Source organism: Misgurnus anguillicaudatus, chromosome 22 (assembly GCF_027580225.2).
Source record: "Misgurnus anguillicaudatus chromosome 22, ASM2758022v2, whole genome shotgun sequence".
Taxonomy (NCBI): Eukaryota; Metazoa; Chordata; class Actinopteri; order Cypriniformes; family Cobitidae; genus Misgurnus; species Misgurnus anguillicaudatus.
This window is the reverse complement of record NC_073358.2, coordinates 27,388,818-27,410,658: the sequence shown is the minus strand read 5'-3', so window position 1 is coordinate 27,410,658 and position 21,841 is coordinate 27,388,818. Positions and strand designations below refer to the sequence as shown.

The 21,841-nt window shown below is 37.3% G+C and overlaps 2 protein-coding genes across 2 annotated transcripts; one reads left to right on the top strand and one right to left on the bottom strand.

Annotated features, from left to right (window-relative positions):
• Positions 1-295: 295 nt before the first annotated feature.
• rnf214 (ring finger protein 214) lies at positions 296-11,122 on the bottom strand. The gene is made up of 16 exons (XM_055199794.2): positions 10,872-11,122; positions 10,655-10,739; positions 10,402-10,570; positions 10,252-10,311; positions 9,951-10,091; positions 6,071-6,204; positions 5,923-5,991; positions 5,732-5,828; positions 5,315-5,403; positions 5,128-5,215; positions 4,954-5,049; positions 1,924-2,429; positions 1,664-1,781; positions 1,425-1,574; positions 708-800; positions 296-624 (listed from the first exon to the last, which is right to left on the bottom strand). Exons 2-16 carry the CDS (start codon positions 10,699-10,701, stop codon positions 562-564), a joined length of 1,920 nt encoding a protein of 639 aa, XP_055055769.2. The 5' UTR covers positions 10,702-10,739; positions 10,872-11,122; the 3' UTR covers positions 296-561.
• LOC129440431 (uncharacterized) lies at positions 10,525-21,425 on the top strand. The gene is made up of 7 exons (XM_055199795.2): positions 10,525-10,658; positions 14,676-14,854; positions 14,942-15,028; positions 15,140-15,202; positions 18,398-18,522; positions 20,628-20,714; positions 20,968-21,425. Exons 2-7 carry the CDS (start codon positions 14,695-14,697, stop codon positions 21,076-21,078), a joined length of 633 nt encoding a protein of 210 aa, XP_055055770.2. The 5' UTR covers positions 10,525-10,658; positions 14,676-14,694; the 3' UTR covers positions 21,079-21,425.
• The last annotated feature ends 416 nt before the right edge of the window (positions 21,426-21,841 follow it).

Here is a 21,841-nt window from a genome sequence, read left to right as displayed (position 1 = left end):
TCTAATATCTTTCTTGAGGGGTTGAGACTACAAACACCCCTTTTCCCGGTCAAATAGGCACCAAATTCTAAATGTATGTTACATTTCGACTACAAATATGACGCACTTTCAATAAAGATTAATGTTTCTACAGGTGAAATGCTCCTTTAAAACATTGCTAAAACAACAAAGCTGGTGATGGTGGCCTAAGACTTTTGCACAGTACTGTATATATAATATTAACAAACATAAAATGTTCTTTAAATGTACATAAATGCATTGATCCTTAAAAAACAGAGAAAAGGTCAGATAAACATTTTTTTGAAGTAAACATTTTATTTTATAAGGTTGAAAATATGTTAAATGTCCTTCAGGAAGCATATTTAATAAGTTATATGCTTCCGATTATGATCAAATGTCTTTGAAATGACTGTAAATAAATACTTAATAAAAAGTACAAGTCATATTGAAAGGTTTTCCATCATTAAACAGATTGTAATATACTATTAATACACTTGTTTCAACTTAATTTCATGCAATTACTTTAAGTGTTAGTGTAACTCTTCTTTTTTAAGTGGGTCCTCATTTGGATGGGCAGAATGGACAGGAATTGTTCTTACTGGTCTTGAGCCAAACACTGACACACTAAAGGAAATAAAATGACAGTAACACAGTTAGCACACACAGATAAAGCAACTGTTAGCCCTAAATGAATGTGACGCACTTACATCTTTATGCATTGTGTGAGAACAGTTCGTGTTGTACTGGGTTCCAACTTCAACTTGGTTTTGGCACATCAAACAAAATCTTCGGGCAGAGGACTGAAAGAGAAAGACAACTCATGTTTCATAAAAATACTTCCTGTTGTACATTTGAAACAAGCCTATATTTAAGCGTAACTTTTTCGCATTAAATAGACACTACACTTTTTTTGAAAATATGCTAATTTTCCAGCACCCCTAGAGTTAAACATTTGTATTTTACTATTTTGGAATCCATTCAGCTGATCTCCGGGTCTGCCGCTAGCACTTTTAGCATAGCTTAGCATAATCCATTGAATCTGATTAGACCATTAGCATCGTGCTCAAAAATAACCAAAACGTTTTGAGAGTATAGTTCCTAGCCATATCTGCCTAGAAAATCACAACTATTAATTTTTCCGGTGGTCTTAGTACACAATGTAACTACAGAAGGGTCAAGTTTTAAATAGGAAAAATATCGAAACTCTTTGGTTATTTTTTGCGCGATGCTAATGGTCTAATCAGATTCAATGGATTGTGCTAAGCTATGCTAAAAGTGCTAGCGCCAGACCCGGAGATCAGCTGAATGGTAAGAATCAAATGTTTAACTCTAGGGAAGCTGGAAAATTTGCATATTTTCAAAAAAAGTGGAGTGTCCCTTTAAATGTAGTCTGGTTAATGAGATTTGATCAAATTGATTTGTACCTGTGGGGGTTTGGTGTAAAAGCCTTGAGGAACAGGGGCACGGAAATGGTGCCTCATGGGATGAATCTGCTGAGCTGTGGGACGCTGGATTGGACCAACTGCACTGGGAAAGGCCCTGGCTCCAGATGGGGGCGCTATAGGTCCTGGTGGCTGATACCGCAAAAAGAGTTATAAATGATGCACAGATTGAAAAGAAAATTAGGAATATATAGACAGTCAAAGGGAGTGTGTGCTCTCACCAGTCTTTGATTCTGTGCAAGTTTCTGTGCAACCTGAGCTGTAACATCGTCCATCGACAGGCCAGCCATAGTACCACGTTCACTCTTGATTTGCTGTAAAACCCTTGTTAACTGTTCCCTGTTACAGATTGAAGAAAAGAACACATTTAACTCACCACACACACACACACACATACATGTAATCAACAAACTAGGTTAACAGAAAGACATAAACGTATATAATAAAATGACACTTATTTTTATATGCATGATCATGGTACCTTGTGCATTGTGGAAAATGTGAGCCCAATTTCTCAAGCAGCTTGTCCAGTTTGCCTGCTGGTGCGGGATTTGATGGAAGGGCCTGAGGGGTGGGGTTACGTGTAGATGTGGTCTGCATGAATGTTTGGGGAAGGCGCGCTGTTGATTGGGGATGAAATACGGCTCCTGGATTATTTGGCAATCCCACAAAGGGTCCAGATGGGGCAACAGAGACACCTGAAATGCCTATATGTGTCTGTGCAGGTGTGACAGCTGAATGATAAAGAGTTTGAGGCAGGCTGGGGTTTGGGAAGGACAGTTGAGGTTGTGGACCCATAGCAGAGCTGACGGGTGGATATAGCATGGGTTGTTTTGGAGCTGAAGGTGGGGGTGTGGCCGCTTGGGGTGGTGTAGTAGACGCATGCATTTGGGGATGAGCAAATGAAGTGCTAGTGCTGGTGGGTGGACCACTGTTGAAAACTGGGTGAGACACAGGATTCTGAAGTGAAGACATTATCAGCTCGAACTTTAGAAAGTCAAAGACAGAACAAAAAAATGACAAATTAGTGACACAAACATAAAATATATGCGTCACATGAATCCCGACCCACAGTTCGAAAACTCCTGGTATAGAAGATCATAAATAGCATAATAATTGATTCTTGACTAAATGTTTACAAATTAATTTGAGGACACCCTAAAAGATTAACATGAGACAATGTTTGGGGAGATATTTTTTAGTTCTTAATTCCTAATGCCTTGATGTCCTCTTCTTTTGCAATTTCACTTTCTATTGTTTATTGCTATTCTCTCACTAGTCTGAAGAATGCAACAGGGTTCCCACACCTTAGTTAACTTCAAATTCAATGACTTTTCAAGAACTTTCCAGGTCGAATACACTCAAATTCAAGGACTAAATGTGGAGACACATTTCAAGTGAGAGCAAGGTTACATTGTGTTACCTTTTAAGAAACATAGTTACAGTTCCCTCTTAAGGGAACTTGCGCTGCGTCACTGCGGTGACACTTTGGGGACGCCTTCAGGGGTAAGTGCGTCTGAATGTGTATATCAAATTCAACCAATGGTGATGCTTAAAGACAAAGACAGGGTGACGCGGGAGCCAGGAAGTATTTCGCTATCTCAAATATTGCCAAAGACGGCGTTACAAAGACCAGGAAGTATGAAAAGGGAACAACAGTTACATACGTAACCCGAGACGTTTTCATGTGTGAAACACAACTATGCGAAAAAGCATTTTTGTATGAATCAACATTCGCATACAGAAGATTAAGCATGTAAAGCGAACAGTTTAGCATGTGTGCTTATAAAGTCTAGAATTTTTATGATATTATCCTACACTACACAGGGAATAATATGGAAGTCCAGAAAACTTCTTGCATGAAGTAGATTCTAGCACTTTCAATGACCTGTATCTATGTATATATTTTAAAAACTTCCCAGGGCCTTGAATTTTTTCCCCTAGATTCACAAACTTTCAAGGATCTGTGGGAACCCTGATCCATAATTGAATACAGGTTTAAAATCTGTTACTGTTCTAAAAAAAAAAAAACAGTTTAAAAAACCTGTTTATCGTAACCATATTTCACACATTTACACCCACTAGAAAGTAGAGCCCGACCGATATGCGTTTTTTCGGGACGATGCCGATACAGATATTAGGGAGTAAAAAAGACAGATAACGATATATCGGCCGATAATCTTTAGTTGTATATTATAGACATATACTACAGTATATTATACTACAGTACTGTACATAGAATACACTATGTACATTAACAGAATATACTGTATATGAATAAATACAATGCAATGCAATGATTACTAACAAATGTGGTGATCAAACACTTATATTGATGTGACAAAGATATGTACTATAGGCAAGAAGTTAACAATAAACTTTATTATCCAAAATGAGTCTGATATCAGTGCACTAAACTGTAAAGTTGACTTATTATAAATAACTTTAAAACACAAACAGAACAAAATACATAAAACTTGCATCATTTGCAGTTTTGACGAGAATAATGTTATATTGGACTTGTTTTGAAAAGGGAAACTTATGAAGTCATTGGTTATTAGCTTAACAGTAGTTGTGTACTTCACAAATTAGTTAGGCACTCACCGTTACGAAGACAATGCTTGACGAAGCACATACTAACGTTCGCTAATGTTTAATGTTGTGCACGAAGTTTTTATAACACAAATCCAGTGTTCGGCGCAAACTTTAGACTTTTATAAAACTAAAGCGTCTTCTCTCCGCCTCTTTTATTTAGCGAGGGTGTAAAGTTGCGCGAGTTTATTAAATAAATTGCTCTGAAATGAGCATGTTCACTAACAACACAAGCAGCTGTAATCTCATATACTGCTATATAAGTGCACGGCTGCGCGTAGTTTAAACGTGTCATTTCTCCGTCTCGCGTCATTTCTCCCGCTTGCGTTTTAATAACTCGCAAGTCGACAAAAGAGACGGATTAAAAACACCAAATGTAAACGGGAATGTGTCTCTCTTGTCCACTTATAATCCAATCGACCAAAGCGCGTCTTAATACCAGGTGTAAAAATGTTGTGAAGAAGACACTGCATGACTGCAGCCACCTGAACTGAGAGACTGACTGACTGAAGTAAAGGGGGTGGGGGATTGGCTGCTGTCACTACAGTGAGTGACCTGGGTTGCCATTAGCAACCAATAGGACGCACTCTGCTGGACCAACAAGTACTTAACTCTTTCAAAAGCATTTAATGTGTTCTGTAACAAACGTTCATATCGGCTGCATATCTGCGGCTTATACGCCGATACAGATATATCTGCGACATGCTCATACCGGCCGATAAAATCGGCAAAACGATAAATCGGTCGGGCTCTACTAGAAAGGTGTCTATAAAGGGCACGTGTTGTCTATCATCTAGTGTGTTTTTTTTTTTTTTACAAACGTAAAACATTAAAAGGCGAGATTCTTTAGTCTTGTAGTGTGCACTTGGTTTAAAAGTATCACAATTGTTCAGACATAAATAAATAAACAGACACTCACTAAAGGCACTGGAGGAAGTGTAGGGAGAGTGATTGATGGCAAACTGTCCAATGGTTCACCTTGCTGTAGAAGCTGATGGTTTTCGTTAAACTTATTCTGTAAACGACAGAAAGAGACAGAAAGTCAAAGAAGATGAAATCCCTTTATCTAATCTGTTTTAACTCCGCCCCTTACTTTTAAACTAGACAGACTGTTGACAACCATCATTACATTCTGCTCCCACTTCTGCCGCTTTTGAAAGTTCTGCTGGGAAGGATTTAACCTGTTCAGAAAAAGCACAAATCCCAAAGGAATCATATAATCTCAATGCACCAGGCATATTGTAAACAGACACCGATCAACACAAAGTCACACACAGTACCTAAGATAATTCCGATATCTTTCCGCATCTGCAAGCCAGTCCTCCACTTGAGAAATCACAAGCACCTTTTGCATTTTTAGTGCCTCTATCTGCTCGGACAAACACAAATCCAACATTAGCCAATAGGCTTTATGCCCAGCTACAGCTCATTGCTTCCTGTCTGCCACCACTGGACAAACTGATTAATCCAGGTGTGTCTGATTATTACTGTTGTGACTACTGAGGTCAGGCACACCTGGATTAATCAGTTTGTTTGTGACTACTGAGGTCAGGCACACCTGGATTAATCAGTCCGTCCATCAATGGCAGACAGGAAACAAGGAGCTGGCTAAAGTTCAGGAAGTAGTGCAGCTGGGCATGAAGCCTATTAAGAGGCACGATTTATTATGCAGTCTGTCATATTTCTTTCAGGCGTACCTCATCGTCAAGAGCTGTCTGGCTGGCTTGCTTTGCCTGTCGGCAAAGTGTCTCCATTTCCACCCTCAAATTAGCAATTTCCTGCTCCCAGGTCAGTCTGTTATTTACACAAGAACAAAAACCAGATCAAGACACAACAGCAGACAAAGAGACATTGTAAGTGTTTCTAATATCAAGCTTTAAATCTTTACTTGTCTTGATTCTGTTCCTCTATTAGCACCTTCAGTTTTTGGTCCGTGTCCTCCAGCTCCTGAGCGAGTCTAAAATACATACAAAGACGACAAATGTGATATGATTTACCCTAACAGATAGCTTGATGGCACCAAAGTTTGCATTTACCTTGCTTTCTCTTTTTCCATTCGTTCTTTCTCAGCAGTAAGCTCTTGCCGTTTTACCATAAAGTTTTTCCGTGTGGTCTTACTGCTATTTAGCTCCAGTTTCATTCGCAAGGACTCAATTTTTTCAATAAAACTCTGTAAAAAAAAAACAACACTATTGAAAAATTAAGCTCAAAATATACAGTGATACCAGGATAAGACAACTTATGTAAATCTTATTGTCTGATAGTAATAAAATGAAGCATCTAAAGATAGGGCCACACCAAAAGATTTTTCAAATCTAATTAGAAAGATTAGATTTTCAAAATGTGAGAGACAACAAGCATGATGACCAAAACAAATCTATGATTTAGCAGTTTTCTTCCTATAGTGTGTGGAGTGCCACTTCGTCATCACAGCACACACACTTCACAAACAACCCGAGTCTCGATGGAGAACACAGGAAATCTCGCTGCAATCTTGCGATGTCTTATGCTGGGTACACACCAAAAGATTTTGTACATCTTATAAGATTTTCAAAATGTGATAGAGAAAGACATGAGGATAAAAAAATCCAAGATTTAACCATTTTGCTCCTATAGTGTGTGGTGTGCCATGAAGTGTGAAGGACAGCACACCACACACAAATAGATTTTTAACCAGAGTCTCGACTGTAAACATAGGAAATCTTGCAAAATCTCGGGAGACTTCAGAATAAGCATGGTGAACGATATGCAGGAAAATTTCCATAATAGTGTTTGGAATGATTTTCACAGAAAATTCAGGGGGAAAAAAGAAAAGGGTTTGGGTGAAGTCTGGAAAATAGCAGAAACATGATCTGTACAAGTTCACTTTGCATCAACTTTGTGCTGCGCCATGACTGCTTCCGTCTTCCATCATCTCGCCTTCTGATTGGATATTGTTTAGTTTCACATAATAATCTCAAAAGTGTGGGCGCGTTTATCCTCGGGGTTCCCCCCACACATCAGGATTTCTGATCGTAAATATTAAACATGATTCGCGATCGGGCAGCTCCGACGTTCTTCCGATCAGGTTCGGACACTCTTAACACACTTCAAACCAAAGGAAAATCTGATAAGATAATCTGTAGAACTATCAAGATAATCAGGACATAGCTAGGATTGTCAGAAGCTAGGCCCAAAATCAGTCGGATTATCTTTTGGTGTCTACCCAGCATTACGCAGTCAAATGTGACTTCATAGTAAACAAACATGACGGACGATGGGCATACAGAAATATCATCAATACCTTGAACTGCTTTTTACATCTCTGATGTCCATCTCACTTTGGACTGTGCCTGCTGTGCAGTTGTAATAGATTGGTCTTTTATCAGCTTGCTTTCTGATTGGGTATCGTTTCGTTTCACATGACAATCTACAGCGTGCGTGCCCATTTCTCCTTGGGGTTCCTCCCACACAACAGGATTTCTGTCCCATTTGTGATCAGAGTGCCTCCGAAGTGCTTCCGAGCAGGTTCAATCATTCTTAACACACTACGCCCAACAGGAAAATCTGATAAGATAATCTGTTCAACCAAGAAGACGATCGAAACTTTACCTAGGATTGTCGTAAACGGGAAAACCGGCCCAAATTCGGACGGATTATCTTTTGGTGTGTGCCGGGCTTAAGATGTGCTTAGGCCAGGCAGATTTTGAGCAAGTCTAGTGCTAGTTAAATCACCAAGTTTAAAGATCGACAAAAAATATAAATTTATGGGTAGATGACAAAAAACATAAATATAATACATATAATATACATATGGAGTGGCATATTTACTAATAATTACTAATAAACTGAAGACAAAACGCTTTATGTTATTAGTAACTCTAACATTAAAGGATTAGTCAATTTTCTTGGAAAAAAACAGATGGTTTGATCACCACCATGTCATCCAAAATGTTGATGTCTTTCTTTGTTCAGTCGAGAAGAAATTATGTTTTTTTTTTTTTTTAGGAAAACATTCCAGGATTTTTCTCATTTCAATGGACCCCAATGGACCCCAACACCAAACAGTTTTTCTCAAGGAGCTTCAAAGGACCCCAAACGATTTCAAACGAGGCATTAAGGGGGTTGCACACCGGACGTGCAGCTCAGCGCCGCGTCGCGTCTAGCACAACTCGAATGTATAGACCCCTTCAAAGTTTGTAAACATTGAATGACTATCGGGTGCGCGCGCAGCATGGGGTAAAACTGTTCATACCATCCAGGCTTTATAATGTAATCTAACAGGGCTGAAAAATTATGACTTACCTCAACTGAAGTGAACACAACAAACACAAGCCTCTTTGATATTTGCATTGTTCCAGTCTGCACGTTAATTGCTTGCAGCTGCAGATGTTGTATTTTTTTGTTTTTGAGATTCTGCATGAATCGCGAAAACTTAACGAAAGACCTGGTGCGATTTTCACAACCCACAACGTAAGTAGGCATTTTTGACGATACCGAATAATATACGCAACTCAATCTGCTGTGATGGCTTTTCTGACCCTGACATGCGCAGTGGAAACTGCCTGTGACGTGAACCGTGAAGGGGTCTATTGTAGAACCGGAAGTGCACATTAAATAGCATGAGCTTCGTCAGATAGCATCTACTTCAAAATGCATATACGTTAGCAGCCAATGTTAATCGTTATGATTTGGGACAAATATGTTGTTATTTAATGTTAAACTATGTGAGTGGCACGACAGGGATTTGAGCAACTTCCTGAGTCGTAGCTGGGCAGCGCGGACAGGCGCCACCTGTCGGCGCCAGTATGAGTATACTCATAGAAAACATTTTTTTAGAACGGCGTGGCACTGAGCTGCGCGTCGAGTGTGCGACCCCCTTAAGTGTCTCATCCAGCGAAACAACCGTCACCCTTGACACAAAAAATATGCACCTTTAAACCACAACCCCTCATCCATCTCCAGTCCTGTGATGTGCCAGCGCGATCTCACCCAATACGTCATCATGTCAAGAGGTCACGGATGATGTATGTGAAACTACGCCCCAGTGTTTACAAGTGTGGGAAAGAGGTCCGTTCCAACATTGTTGTATGTCAAATGATACTAATTAATGTCTTTGTGTCAGTTTACTGTATTAAATGGTTCCGCAAATGTGCGTTTTTCCATATATGTAACACGTGAACTCCCTATGTCACTACGCAAATTACGTGATGTCGCGCTGGCTCGTCACACAGCCGGAGGAAGAAGAGAAGTTGTGGTTTTAAAGTGCATATTTTTTTATTTTTCTTGTCAAAAATGACAATCGTTTTGCTAGATAAGACCCTTATGCCTCGTTTGGGATCGTTTAGAGTCCTTTGAAACTCCGTTGAAAAAAACGGAGTTAAGTGTTAAGTGTTGGGGTCCATTAAAGTCCATTAAAATGAGAAAAATCCTGGAATGTTTTCCTCAAAAAACATAATTTCTTCTCGACGGAACAAAGAAAGACATCAACATTTTGGATGACATGGTGGTGAGTAAATTATCTCAAGCTATATGTATATTATGAGGGTTTTTTTCCTAATTTTTTGTTATATCCAACCATACGACACATTTACATGCCTACTACCCTTAAGCACCTCAACCAATATAGATTTAGGTTAACAGCACAAGGTCATGGGTTCGAACCCAGGGAACATACATGTATGGATAAAACGTATAGCTTGTTATGCACTGTTAAGTTACTTTGAATTAAAGAGTCTGACAAATGCATAAATATAAGTTTAAATGTTCAAGAAAGACATTGTACCAGTGTTCCCTGGGTTTCGAACCCACCACCTCTGCGCTGCTAGCATACGCTCTATCAATTGAGCTACAAAAATCTATCAATTGAGCTACAAAAACACCAAGACTGTAGGAACGCTTTCTAATAGGAAGATGTAAAAATGTGTGATGGGAAACCTGGTACTGATGATTTCTTTCTTCTTTTGTCTTCTCTAGATTTCTGACACAGACATTATGCTCCTCCTCTTCCGCTGCATGCTGCATTGTTAAAGCCTCATACTGTTGGGTCAACTTAATACTGCAGTCTTCTAAGGCACGCTACAAAGAATGAGGGAAATCATAGGAATGCCATGTCCTTAATATATATACATTCATTTCACCAAAATCTAAAAAAAAAGTTTAAAATCATTTGACAAAAGCAAAATATAATAGCTAAATATAGTTTTGCATGTGACAAAAAAATCCCCGGTGTGGTTACCATGTCTGCTTCCCAGTCTTCTTTTGTGTTTGTAAATCTTTCTTCTGTCAAGTTCTCCGTCTAAAAATTAAACAACTATGAAATTAACACATCTACATGATTATCATTATTGTAAAAAAAAAAATGTGTCGACAGATAAATTTGTCAGACCTGTACAGTTTGGCTCTGGGTTTCTGTGCTGGAGGGAAATGTGTTGTAATCTTGGTCTTTCGTATATTGATTTAATACTGTTGGGAAGCTCCTCTCGGTGGACCAGATGCCGGCAGATGATCTGCTCCATGGGGACGGATCCGGAGGAATCACGGCAGAATCGGGACCGCTGACAAGAGGGAGAGGACCACGGTTGTGTTAAACCGTTCAAGGAAACCAGTTAAAATCGCAATTCAACATGTGTTTTACTTACTGAAGTAGATCATCGTCTAAGGCCAAACTCCATATATCCCTTTCCATCGATAAAAAAGAAACGCAGCCACAAAAAAGCTGTGGATCTGAGAAACAATAAGTAGATTTTAACGCGAGGGGTTATAATACTTGTGAATGTGATTACATTAGCGCTTTAACTTACTTTATATACAAACGATACGCTGGATTTTAAGAAGTATTAAAACAATAGGACTTACATTTAATCACGAGGATTATTTTGCAGTGAAATATGACCGCCAAAAGCAAAGCTAACGCTACAACACAGAACGAAATCTAAAGCTCGTTTAGATTCACAGAGTTGGCTCAAAGCACACACAATATATCAGTGTATTCTTATTAAATTAGGCTAAATAAAACGAAAACTTAAAAGGCACAGACAAAACTGCTTTAACTTTTATGACATCATCTAAAAATCGTGTGTTTTACTTCCGGGATGTGACGTCACACGCATTTGAAACGCTTTGCGTCGTTAACTCTTTAGATGCCAAATGCCTGGTGTGGACTCACATTGCAGATACATAGGCCTATTAAAGAGTAACTAAACCCTAAACCAACTTTTTATAGTTATGATCTGTAAGAATTGTGCTTTATTACTGCTGTTAATTTATTTGAGTAACTTTTTTGACATTTGGGTAAAGTGTTTCAATGCAACAATATATGGTGTAAAAACGTCTGAGTGCTGCCCTCTTCAGGATGAACGGTGGCTACTGCAGTTGAATTTTCTACAACACTAAAGACTGCTCTTTGCTCTTTGCTCCCCCTACAGGTTAGAAGCGTAATTGTTCATTACCACTGTCGTAAATACTGCAGCATAGCTGGCTCTGATTGGATTGTAGGTCTGCCGTAAATCAAGTTTTTGTAGTTTTCACTCAAACTACAGGACCACTACCCGAGGGTTGGAAACTTCTTTAATGCGGTTTTGGCCGATAGCCAAAAAACTTTTTTGGAAACGTTATTTTAAGGTAAAAAAAAAACCTCTTTGGTGTTGCATTTAAATGTTGCGGTACCGCCTGACATAAGTGGTATGACCATACATAAGCAATTTGAAGCTCACCACACCCTTGGTATGATCTCCCCACACCCTTGGTACGAGCTCAGTTCGTCCCCTCTATCTCTGTTGGGGTCTGTTTTGTCAAAAGCCCTGAATCTTTTCAGATCTATAAAATGAATTCATCCAGTACGCTAGGTGGCGGCATTCAGCTTTAAATGCTCCAGTCTCCCACTCCAGTGAAAATGAAGGCACATTAATATGCTGAATCTCCCCACAGTAAACGCAATGTGTTTATTATTACAGTGCCTTCGTTATTACTGTAAAAGTGTATATTTATATAACATGTGATGTAAATACTGTTAAATAGCGTCAACTGATCAGGGCTTTGAACCAGATTTTTCCCCCAATTGGTTCATTCCAAACATTTTTTGAGTGCACTTAAACACACACACACACACACAGACGGAGGGCGAATTCCAAACGGCACTTCGAGAAGAAGATGCAGCATAAACGGTCACTCCACATGAAGTAAAAATTACGTTGTTTTTCAGTGCTTTATTCGCCAAATGTATTTTAATGGACTAAAGCATTAGACACAGTAGCGCAACTCTCTCTGAAGTTTACACATCAAGAGTTCTGATCTTTTGAAGGGCATAGGGATAATCACGTCTGATTGGAGTTGGACCTACATATTCAACCACATGCAAAACATCAAAAGTTTCTGGTTTTCGTTCCGTGAACCAGTTCAAATCCTTGCAACTGATATATTGTCTGCATTGCTAATGGCTACTGTTAGCGTTTTGATCTAGCAGGGCTCTCAAGTTTCACGCATTCACTGTGAGATACATGCATCTCAGTCAGTTCACACGCTAAAAATTGTCCTGCTATATACAATTAATGGATGAGGTGCAGTCAAACCCAGGCCAGTTCTGTCAACTTCAGCTGCTTTAAGTTTTTTAAGGTGTGCTCAACTGTATGCAGCACCGCAAGAACTGACAAGCAGATGACGACAGAGTACCGCGAGAAATCTTGCGGAGGAGGCTGATTTCAAATCGCTCTCGCGTTACTCTGATGTCATCATTTGTTGTTTCTTGCAGCGCCGCATGAAGTCGTACATACCTATTAATGCATCCTACCTGGCAATCAGAGAGAAATTAAAATGTGTTGTTTCGGGTTAAATTACATTATCCCGCTGCAAGCACATTCGTTACTAACATCGATTTAATGGACTGTAAGTTGAAAGAGCAAGCAAGATCCGGTGAATGCGGTAGATATAACCCCTTTTTTAAAGCATTTTGATTTTGCGATTCCTGGATGAAATCACTTGCCTTTGATCAAAGCGGATGTCATGAATAAAGCCAAACTCGTGCAAAATGTTCATTGATTCAGTCAAAAACTCTACAACAGCTTTGCAACCAGAAGCTTTAGTTACTTGAAACTAAGAAAACTACTTGGCTTCCTGAAATTAATGTAATAGAGATGCATTTCATTATTATTGCCCTTTCATCATTAAATGTTCTGCAAGTATGTGTACAGTAAGCTCAAGTTAAAGTACAATTCCATAATCTACTCAAAGTGCTCTATTTTCATGTACTAATTTTGTGCTTAATTTAGCCTACATTTTTTTGTTCTTTAGTACACGAATTTGAACTTAAATATGCTAATATGTATTTAATTTTTTTTATTTAGGTATACCACTTGTAGTAAATTTGAACCCATCTTTCATACAAAGATTTCATACAAGTTTACTACAAGTTGTATACATTTTTGTAATACTATAGAGACAGTATGTTAAAGCACATATATTCATGACATCTCAAAATAACACAGATAAGGACAATAAGATGTTTTTAAGATTATCTTAAGTACTAAAGAAGATTTTTTTGGTATATTATGTACAAAACTAGTGTGAAAATAGGGCACTTTAAAGGGATAGTTCACCCAAAAATAAAAATTCTGTTATCATTGTCTCACTCTCAAACCTGTAAAAATGTCTTTGTTCTGAAGAACATGAAGGAAGATATTTTGAGGAATGTTTGTAACCAAACCTTTAATGAGCACCATTCAGTTCCATAGTATAGGGAAAAAAATACAGTGGAAGTGAATGGGGCTCAAAAACGTTTTTTTTACAAAACAATTGTTACAATTAAATTGTTAGCCAAAACTTGAGAATTCGGTGGGGCTGAAGGAGACACTGCTGCAAATACCCCCTCCACTAGCAGATAATCTAACTACAAACTTTTGGTAAAACTTGAGAGCCCTGGATCTAGTCTGCCTGCTCTTCTGCACACTGTCATTGGTAACGTTATATTTAAAGTACATTTAATCACAGTGAATGACATATATTTAGCCTATTTTTGGATAAGAGAAGTTAAAGTGTCATTCAAAATTTGTTACGTTACAGTTTCAAGATGATAATACAGAGAACACAAAGCTGCCGTAAATGGAGATAAAACATCAGCAGGAAACCATGCTTTAAAACCTTTAGATTTGGGCTAAGCCCCCAATGTCTACAATATCTGGCTCCGCCCCTGAACCAAGATATACACTGGAAAAAACGTATTTATTATCAGCACTGTAAGCACTTTTAAAAAAGGCTGAGTTATTTTCAACTCAGCATTGGGTCAAATAGGGAAGAGGTCAGCTGTTGGGTTACATTTTATATTTGATCTAACAATGGATTAAAATGACCCAACATTTTGGGTTAAAACAACCAAGGTTAAATTACAACCCAAGGGTCTGGGCTCATCCCTATTTGACCCAATACTGGGTTGAAAATAACAAAGCACTTTTTAGAGCGCATGTGCACAAAAAGCATAATGACAGGCTATCATTTTCTACAGTATTTTCTGCTTTATTCAATAATTTGCAGATTGTGTAACATTCATTTTTCCCCTGATCATCAATTTATAGTTCTAGCTCCTCCCACTGTTATTCACTGCTTCCTCTTTCTATTTAAACAGAGAATAACCAACCACATCATCATATATGGTTTTGTGTCATACTTCAGTTGTCTCCGAACAAGTGTGATGGAGCTGCAGCGAAGGGTTTCTGTGTCTGCAAATGAATATGAAGAGAGTGAAGGGATGCAAAGAACTGATTCTATAAAAACGGATGATATTTATCAGTGTCTGAACCAGCCACCCATTGCAGTCCCTCAATACAATACGAATACAGCATTGATCTCAGGTAAGATAGCAGAAGATGGGCGAACAAAGAGATCAAAAGAATGTGTCTAGTTCTTCTCCACTAATCTTTTAATTTTTGTTTTAACAGAACAAAGGTGGCAGAAATTTGTGGTTTTGCTTTTTGCTGTGAATTTTCTGATCTTGCTGATCATACTTGCCATCACAGGAATGAATTGTAAGTTTCAGGGCACTGCAACAAATGTATAGGGTCCCAAGTAACAAACTGGTAAAACAAGTCCATTGCTGATGTCTTAGTATTCAATCATGTGATGTTCTTACTTTTCAGACTCTATAAACAAAGAGGCACATCTGAGACAAGTGGCTAACGGGCAGAGAGCAAATGATCAAGGTTTATTTTAACACATTTTTGAAAACTCAGACAAAACAAACACTGTAAAAAATCTTTGCTGCCTTAATTTTTTTGTTGAATCAACTTCAGATTTACAAATCATGTCAACTTACTATTATGTATCTTGACAAGGGATGAGTTGCTACAATTCAATAAAGTTGACCTTTGAGTTATAACAACTCATCTATAGTTGTAACAACTTATCTCTAGTCAAGATAAATAATAGTAAGTTGAAATAACTTGAGTAAGGTTGGGTAGGGTAGAGCATTGCACACTTTAAAAAATAAAAAGTTGGTTCAGCATCAAAAAGTAAGTTAACTGGATGCCTTAAATTTTGAGTTAATTAAACTAATATATATTAGTCGACACAAAATTTTTACACAACGTTTTTGATATTTTTGAATTTACTCAAAATTTTAAGGCAACCTGTTAACTATTCAAAGTTATTCAAACACATTTCACACTGTGATATATTTGTGTTGCAAAATGCTAATGACAGATGGCAAAAAGATAAAAAAAATGTACCATTGAGAAACACACCAATTGTGCAAATTATAAATTAGCTTAAAGTGTACAGGTGCGTTGTGTGTTTATACAAACAATGAATGAAAAGAATCTGAGAGGCAGAGGAGGAAGAGTATGAGGAAGTGGTGGTGAATGAGGAGGAAGAGTATGAAGAAGAGCAGGGGTAAAGCGGTTGGCCTGTGGTTTGACTGGTGTGATGTGTTGTTAAGAGAGTTAATGCTCTGTTTAGGTTCAAAGCTGTTGTAATGTGCACGAAGGCGTGTTTTTAAAGCTAGACACAGAGATGCTGAGACAGAATCAATTTCTCACGGACTTGGTTGGATGGTTTTGTTTTCGTACATTTTTGAATACTGTAACATGCTTTTCATTGAGAGTTTTCTTTGATATTTGGGAATTTTAGTTAAAATATTTAAATGAAATTAAAATTTTAACAATATGCAAGTGCTGCCAACCCATGATCACGAAATAACGTACCTATAGTCACGTAATTTTGTGAGTCTTTTCCGTGACACTGACACGTTTTTCCGCCTTTTGCGAGAACATGTCACGTATTTCTGTTTACGTGCATTGTCATGTATTTGTTACTCAACTGTTTTGTTCTATTTCCTTACCACTGTCGCTTCGGTTTAGGGTTAGATTTACATAAAATGACATCCTTACCCAAACCCAACTCTTACCCTAATGCCAGGCGACAATGGTTTAAAAATCATAAAATATAAAAAAAATAAATCATGAAAAAGCTATAAACAATACTTAAGGTAACATCCTATGCAAACACCAAATCTAACCCTAAACCTAAACTGGTTTGAAAATAGGACAAAACAGTTGAGTAACAAATACGTGACAGTGATACAAACAGAAATAAGTGACATGTTCATGCAAAAAATGTGTCAGTGTCACGGAGAAGACTACATCATTTCGTGATACAGGGTTGGTGCTGCATATACAAATATTCAAAACTTACTAATACTTACAGTACTTAAACAGCTGGTGCGGTTTCCTGGACAGGTCTTGTCCAAGTTCCAGACTAAAATGCATGTTTGAGTTTTTCTGAATTGCTAAAACACTAAACCCCAATCTCTGAACCAAATTCATAGTGGCCTAAACCCATTTGTCAAATCATGCACTCTTTTTTGCAAAACTCTAAACACAAACTTCTTACTAAAACACACATTTCACACTGCAATGCACTTGTTTTATAAATGCTAAACGCAGGGAAAAGTTGAAAATAACTGCAACACGGTTGTCATCAAGCAAACACAACAACTCAAAATTGTACACACTTTTTTCTAATTGTATTTTTACCAATTGTGTGAATTGGAAACAGTCTGAGAAGCAGATGAAAAGTATGAGGAAGAGCAGGACACCAGAGATGATGCATGTGGCAAAATTTGCAGTTGGATTGCTGACGTTTTACAAAATACAAGTTCTGTATACAGTAATATTGAAAACTTACTATGACTTGCAGTACTTACAGTAAGGTATTCACTATATTCACTGAACTAAACTTGTGATTACAGTAATAGAGATTTTTGACAGTATTTGTCAAGTGTGTTGTTATACAATAACATGTATATTTCTGTAAGCAGATGTCCTGGATGTTGTGTTTTCTATTTTTTAAGGTAGTGTCTAATGTATGCTCTCAAGTGTTTTATATATTAAAGACTTACGTGTGTATTTAAAAGCTTCGTTTGATTTTGAGCACAGGTGAAATGGTTTTGAAGGAATTGTTCAATTTGGGGTTCTGTGAATTTGGTTTTAAAATTTGTGTTTAAGGTTTTAAGAAAATGAGTGATGGTTTAAAAAAATATGTTTTTCTGTAACTAGAGTTCCGGGATGCTGTGTTTTTAATTTTTTTATGTAGTGTCTATTATCTGTAGTGTTTTATTAATGCTATTTCACAAGAATTCGTACATATTTTACGAGGTGTCTAATTCGTATTAATTCATACGACCACATTCGTAAGTTTTTGTACGATTTGCTTTGACCCCTGTGACATTGGGGTTAGCGGGTTTGATTTTTAGCACAGATTAAATGATTTTGAGGTGATTTTGCCAGTAGAGTCAGAGGTTCTGTGAATGTAGTTTGAAGATTTGGTTTTGTGTTTAAAAGAGCATTTCACCCGTGGAAACATTAATCTTTATTAAAAGTGGATCATATTTGTAGTCGAAATGTAACATAAATTTCAAATATGGTGCCTATTTGACCGAGAAAAGGAGTGTTTGTAAGATATTGGACTTCCTTCTTTCAATGATGCAAAATGATGATTTTGCACCATTGAAAGAAGGAAGTGCAACACTGAAATCCATATTTCTCTGTCTCAGGGGAAACAGAGGGAATGATGCACGACCATTCAAAAACATGACTGGGGTTCTAACTTAATGCAAATGGGTGAAGTGTCCCTTAAAGGGTTTTTAAGGTTTGTTTTAGCAATTGTAAAAAACTGTAAATTGTTTATCAAATAAAAGAACAAAAAAATGTCCCCTAGAATAACAGCTGTGCTGGCAGAGCAAATGCTATTATGTTTAATGATTTCAGTGATTATTTAAATAAGGTACAAGAGGCTCTGCTATTGTGAATACAGTCATTACGGCTGAAAATGTTGTTAGGTAAGACACAAATGAAGAGAGCTATCAGGTTTACAATAACTTGTTCTCTGTCACATTTCAGAAGGATGGCAACTCCATGAGAATGTGTTCTATTTGTTCTGGAGGGACCACAGTGACTGTGACACAGCTATTAAATTCTGTAAAAAGAGGAATGCCAGCCTAGTCAAAATAACATGGAATAATAAGGTAGCTATTTTTCTCTCTCCTGAACACTAGCGAACTGATTTAATTTTGAAAAATGCTGGGTTGTTTTTAACCCAGGGCTGGGTCACTATTGGACGGAATACACTGCCGGGTTAAAATTACCCAGCAGTTGGGGCGTTTTAACCCGGCAGTGTGATCTGTCCAACACTCTCAGAAATAAAGGTACAAAAGTTGTCACTGGGACAGTACCCTTTCAAAAAGGTACACCTTTGTACCCAAAGAGTGCATATTAGTCCTTTGAACTGCCAAAATGTACCTTAAAAAGTACATATTTGTACCTAAAATGTACATATTAGGACCTTTTTTAAAGGGTACTGCCCCTAGACAGTAATAATGTTTGTTACTTTGATCGGCCTTCTCTGTTTTTGTCATTGCATCATATCGCCATATCTGAAAACTGAAAGAAGAGGTCCCGGCCTTGTATAGTTCAGCAGTTGCTTTTTGTTATCTAGATGGCATCATTTAATCTGTAAAGTTTTAAGCGACAATCATCTGGGGAATATCATGTAAACATGTCAATCTATTACATCCTTATCACTCAAAAAAATGAAATGTTGGATTTACTTAAAAATATTTTGTCAACAGGTTCCACATAATTTGTTAAGTAAACTCAACGAACAATAATTAAGTTCATTTAACAAAAGAAGATTAAGTAAACTTAACAAACAACAGTTGAGTTGATTGTACATAAAAAATGTATTAATGAGAACAAAAAATTTGAATAATGCCATTTTATGAACTCCACCCCTTTTATCTAATAACTCCTTAACACTGAATCAATCAATCAATCAATCATAGTGCAGCTGCTTAATACAACTAATCATATAAGCCTCTTAATTATAACTTATCAAGTACATCACAAATATATTTGAAATGAAATGTTACATTTCAAACCATTAATTTGTTAGTTTTTGTTCTAATAATATATCAGAACAAGTTAATTCACTCATAGTTGGCCACAGGTACCTATCTAATGGTGCTACACTTCTGCAAGAGGGTGCCAGAACAACAACAATTACCCATAATACACTGCAACATCATTAGCCAATGAGATGCCAGTCTGTATTGGTTTTATTAATCTGTTAATTTTACACAACAATGTTATGTTGGCTGAACAAATAATTTTTAAGTCAAGCTGACAAGACACACTCAATTAAATTAAGTTCACGTTGTTAAATTAATTTTTTTAAGTAATCACAATATAAAAATATTAAGTAAAACTGACAAAGGCGAAAGTTCATTTTTTTGAGTGTATCCGGGGAATCAACTGTTGCTAAAACAATGAGAGCTCACACTGCGATGAGACTCCCAGTCAAAAAGGGAATGTGACAGAGCTTGTGCTAAAACAAGAGTTAATATCAGTAGGGCTTTGTAAAATCTGAAGGGACTAAATGCAAATTTCCCGAACAGGTATGACAATAGCAATGTGATTTAAGTTGACATGTTCGTGTTTTCATTTAGTCAGAACAAACGCGGCAGATTACTTTAATTTTTGAATATATGTATTTTGGATTTCTGACTATCATGTCAATGTATAATGATCTGATTTGATGCAGTGATGGTCGCATTAAATTCATCCACACAGAAAACAACTCTACAAATAACTGCATTTTTATTTTTCAAACAGAGATGGAGATAGAGAGGCAAAAGTTAAAGATTGAAGCTTTAACCCAAATATTAGTTCATACTGAAAATTATTTTCATAGCAATCCATCAAATTTATAGGTGTTGCTGGGAGGTAGATTGGCTGCATAGATTAGTAAAACCACAATGGCTCCTGTAGGTTACACAATAAAAACACAATTACGCATGGTAAATAGACCAACAAAATAACCCATCTCAAAACTGTATTGAAAAATAACCCAGGGTTTTCGAGGCATAAGTGTTGAGGTGTTGCTCAAGGCACCTATAATTTGGCAGTTATGAGCCATACAATAAAGTCTCAGTCTGTGTGCTGCATAAAGCTGTCTAAAGTTTATTTACATTTTTTTGTATTGTGTGTAAATTCTGTGTGTGTGTGTGTGTGTGTGTGTGTGTGTGTGTGTGTGTGTGTGTGCGTGCGTGCGTGCGTGCGTGCGTGTGTGTAGGTCTGGTTGCAGTCCAGAGTCAATGGAAAGCAATTTTTGGTGTCAGGATCTTCAGATGGATCTGGATACAGTGCTCCTGAATTTAGGGTAATTGATGGTTTAACAAAGTAGCAGAGTAATTCTTGTGAAAAATGTTTGTGGAAACAGGAAGTATGGTATGTGGTTTATGAGTGTTTTAGCACGTGAGTGTGAGGTATTATTTTAGCATGTGAGTGTGAAATATTTGAAGTTTTAAAAGGTGTTAGATGTTTGAAAAACTTTTAATCTCTTTAGCTTCTAAGATTTACTTAAATAATCAATGAAATAACTGACAATTTTTTGTCGATTTTACTACATTCAGGATGAAGACCTAGAGGATAACGAGGATAATCGGTGTGGCATCTTGACCCCTGGAATTAATAAGGAACACACAGGATTTGTTTGTGAAAGGGAAGAAAAAAATCAATATTAGAAGTGTTTTTTAGGACTCAGCTTATTATGTTCTCTTTTCTAACCTATTATTCAACTTCCATTCCAACCAACTTAACTGTAGATTATAATAAAAAGTGTGTTAATTTGTAAAAGTAGAGAAATGCAGCATACTTTTAATGTTTTTGCATATAGACGGTTTCATCGGACGCACGTGATACACGTCTGGATCCGAACTTTACTTCCGGTTTCGTTTTTTTAATGGTCTGACTAGTTGCTAAACTGATCTCTTTAACAAATGCCTCGTCGGAAATAACAAATGTTTTGGTTTCCTAGGTAATCTATGTGTTGTTTTTTTGCTTGTTATATAAATAAACTAAGTTTAAAGTACTTTGTTGTTATTTATTATTAGCGGAGTTTACCGGAAGTTACGTGCGGAGTCGGACCACGACAGCCGCTTGTTTATGCTGTTACTGCTGAAACCATCTAGAGTACGATGTAGGCTATGTGCTATAAATATGTGTTTTACGAAATAAATCTTTATTACAATTTTTAGCACATTTATTGTGTTGAGGCTCATCTGAAATTTGCAAGTGGGAAAGGGAAGGCGGGTCTACTTGTAACCAATCAAAGTGGCTTTTCGTTTACCGGTTTACGAAAACATCTCGTTGTTGCCTGAAGGGATACAGCTACTCCCATAATCTCGTTATTTCATTCTAATCCTATTCTACCCACCAAACCTAACCCTAAACCCAACATTACACGGGATTTGGCCGTAGCTGTATACCCCAGAACCCTTATGGTTT

Bases quoted from the DNA above. Each gene is read 5' to 3' on its own strand.
- LOC129440431 (XM_055199795.2), top strand. From the start codon at position 14,695: ATGGAGCTGCAGCGAAGGGTTTCTGTGTCTGCAAATGAATATGAAGAG. The intron at 14,855-14,941 runs GTAAGATAGCAG...TTGTTTTAACAG, and splicing joins GAATACAGCATTGATCTCAG to AACAAAGGTGGCAGAAATTT. The intron at 15,029-15,139 runs GTAAGTTTCAGG...CTTACTTTTCAG, and splicing joins TGCCATCACAGGAATGAATT to ACTCTATAAACAAAGAGGCA.
- rnf214 (XM_055199794.2), bottom strand. From the start codon at position 10,701: ATGGAAAGGGATATATGGAGTTTGGCCTTAGACGATGATCTACTTCA. The intron at 6,205-9,950 runs GTTTCCCATCAC...TTTTTTTTACAG, and splicing joins AAAGAAATCATCAGTACCAG to AGTTTTATTGAAAAAATTGA. The intron at 5,992-6,070 runs GTAAATGCAAAC...TATGTATTTTAG, and splicing joins ATGGAAAAAGAGAAAGCAAG to ACTCGCTCAGGAGCTGGAGG.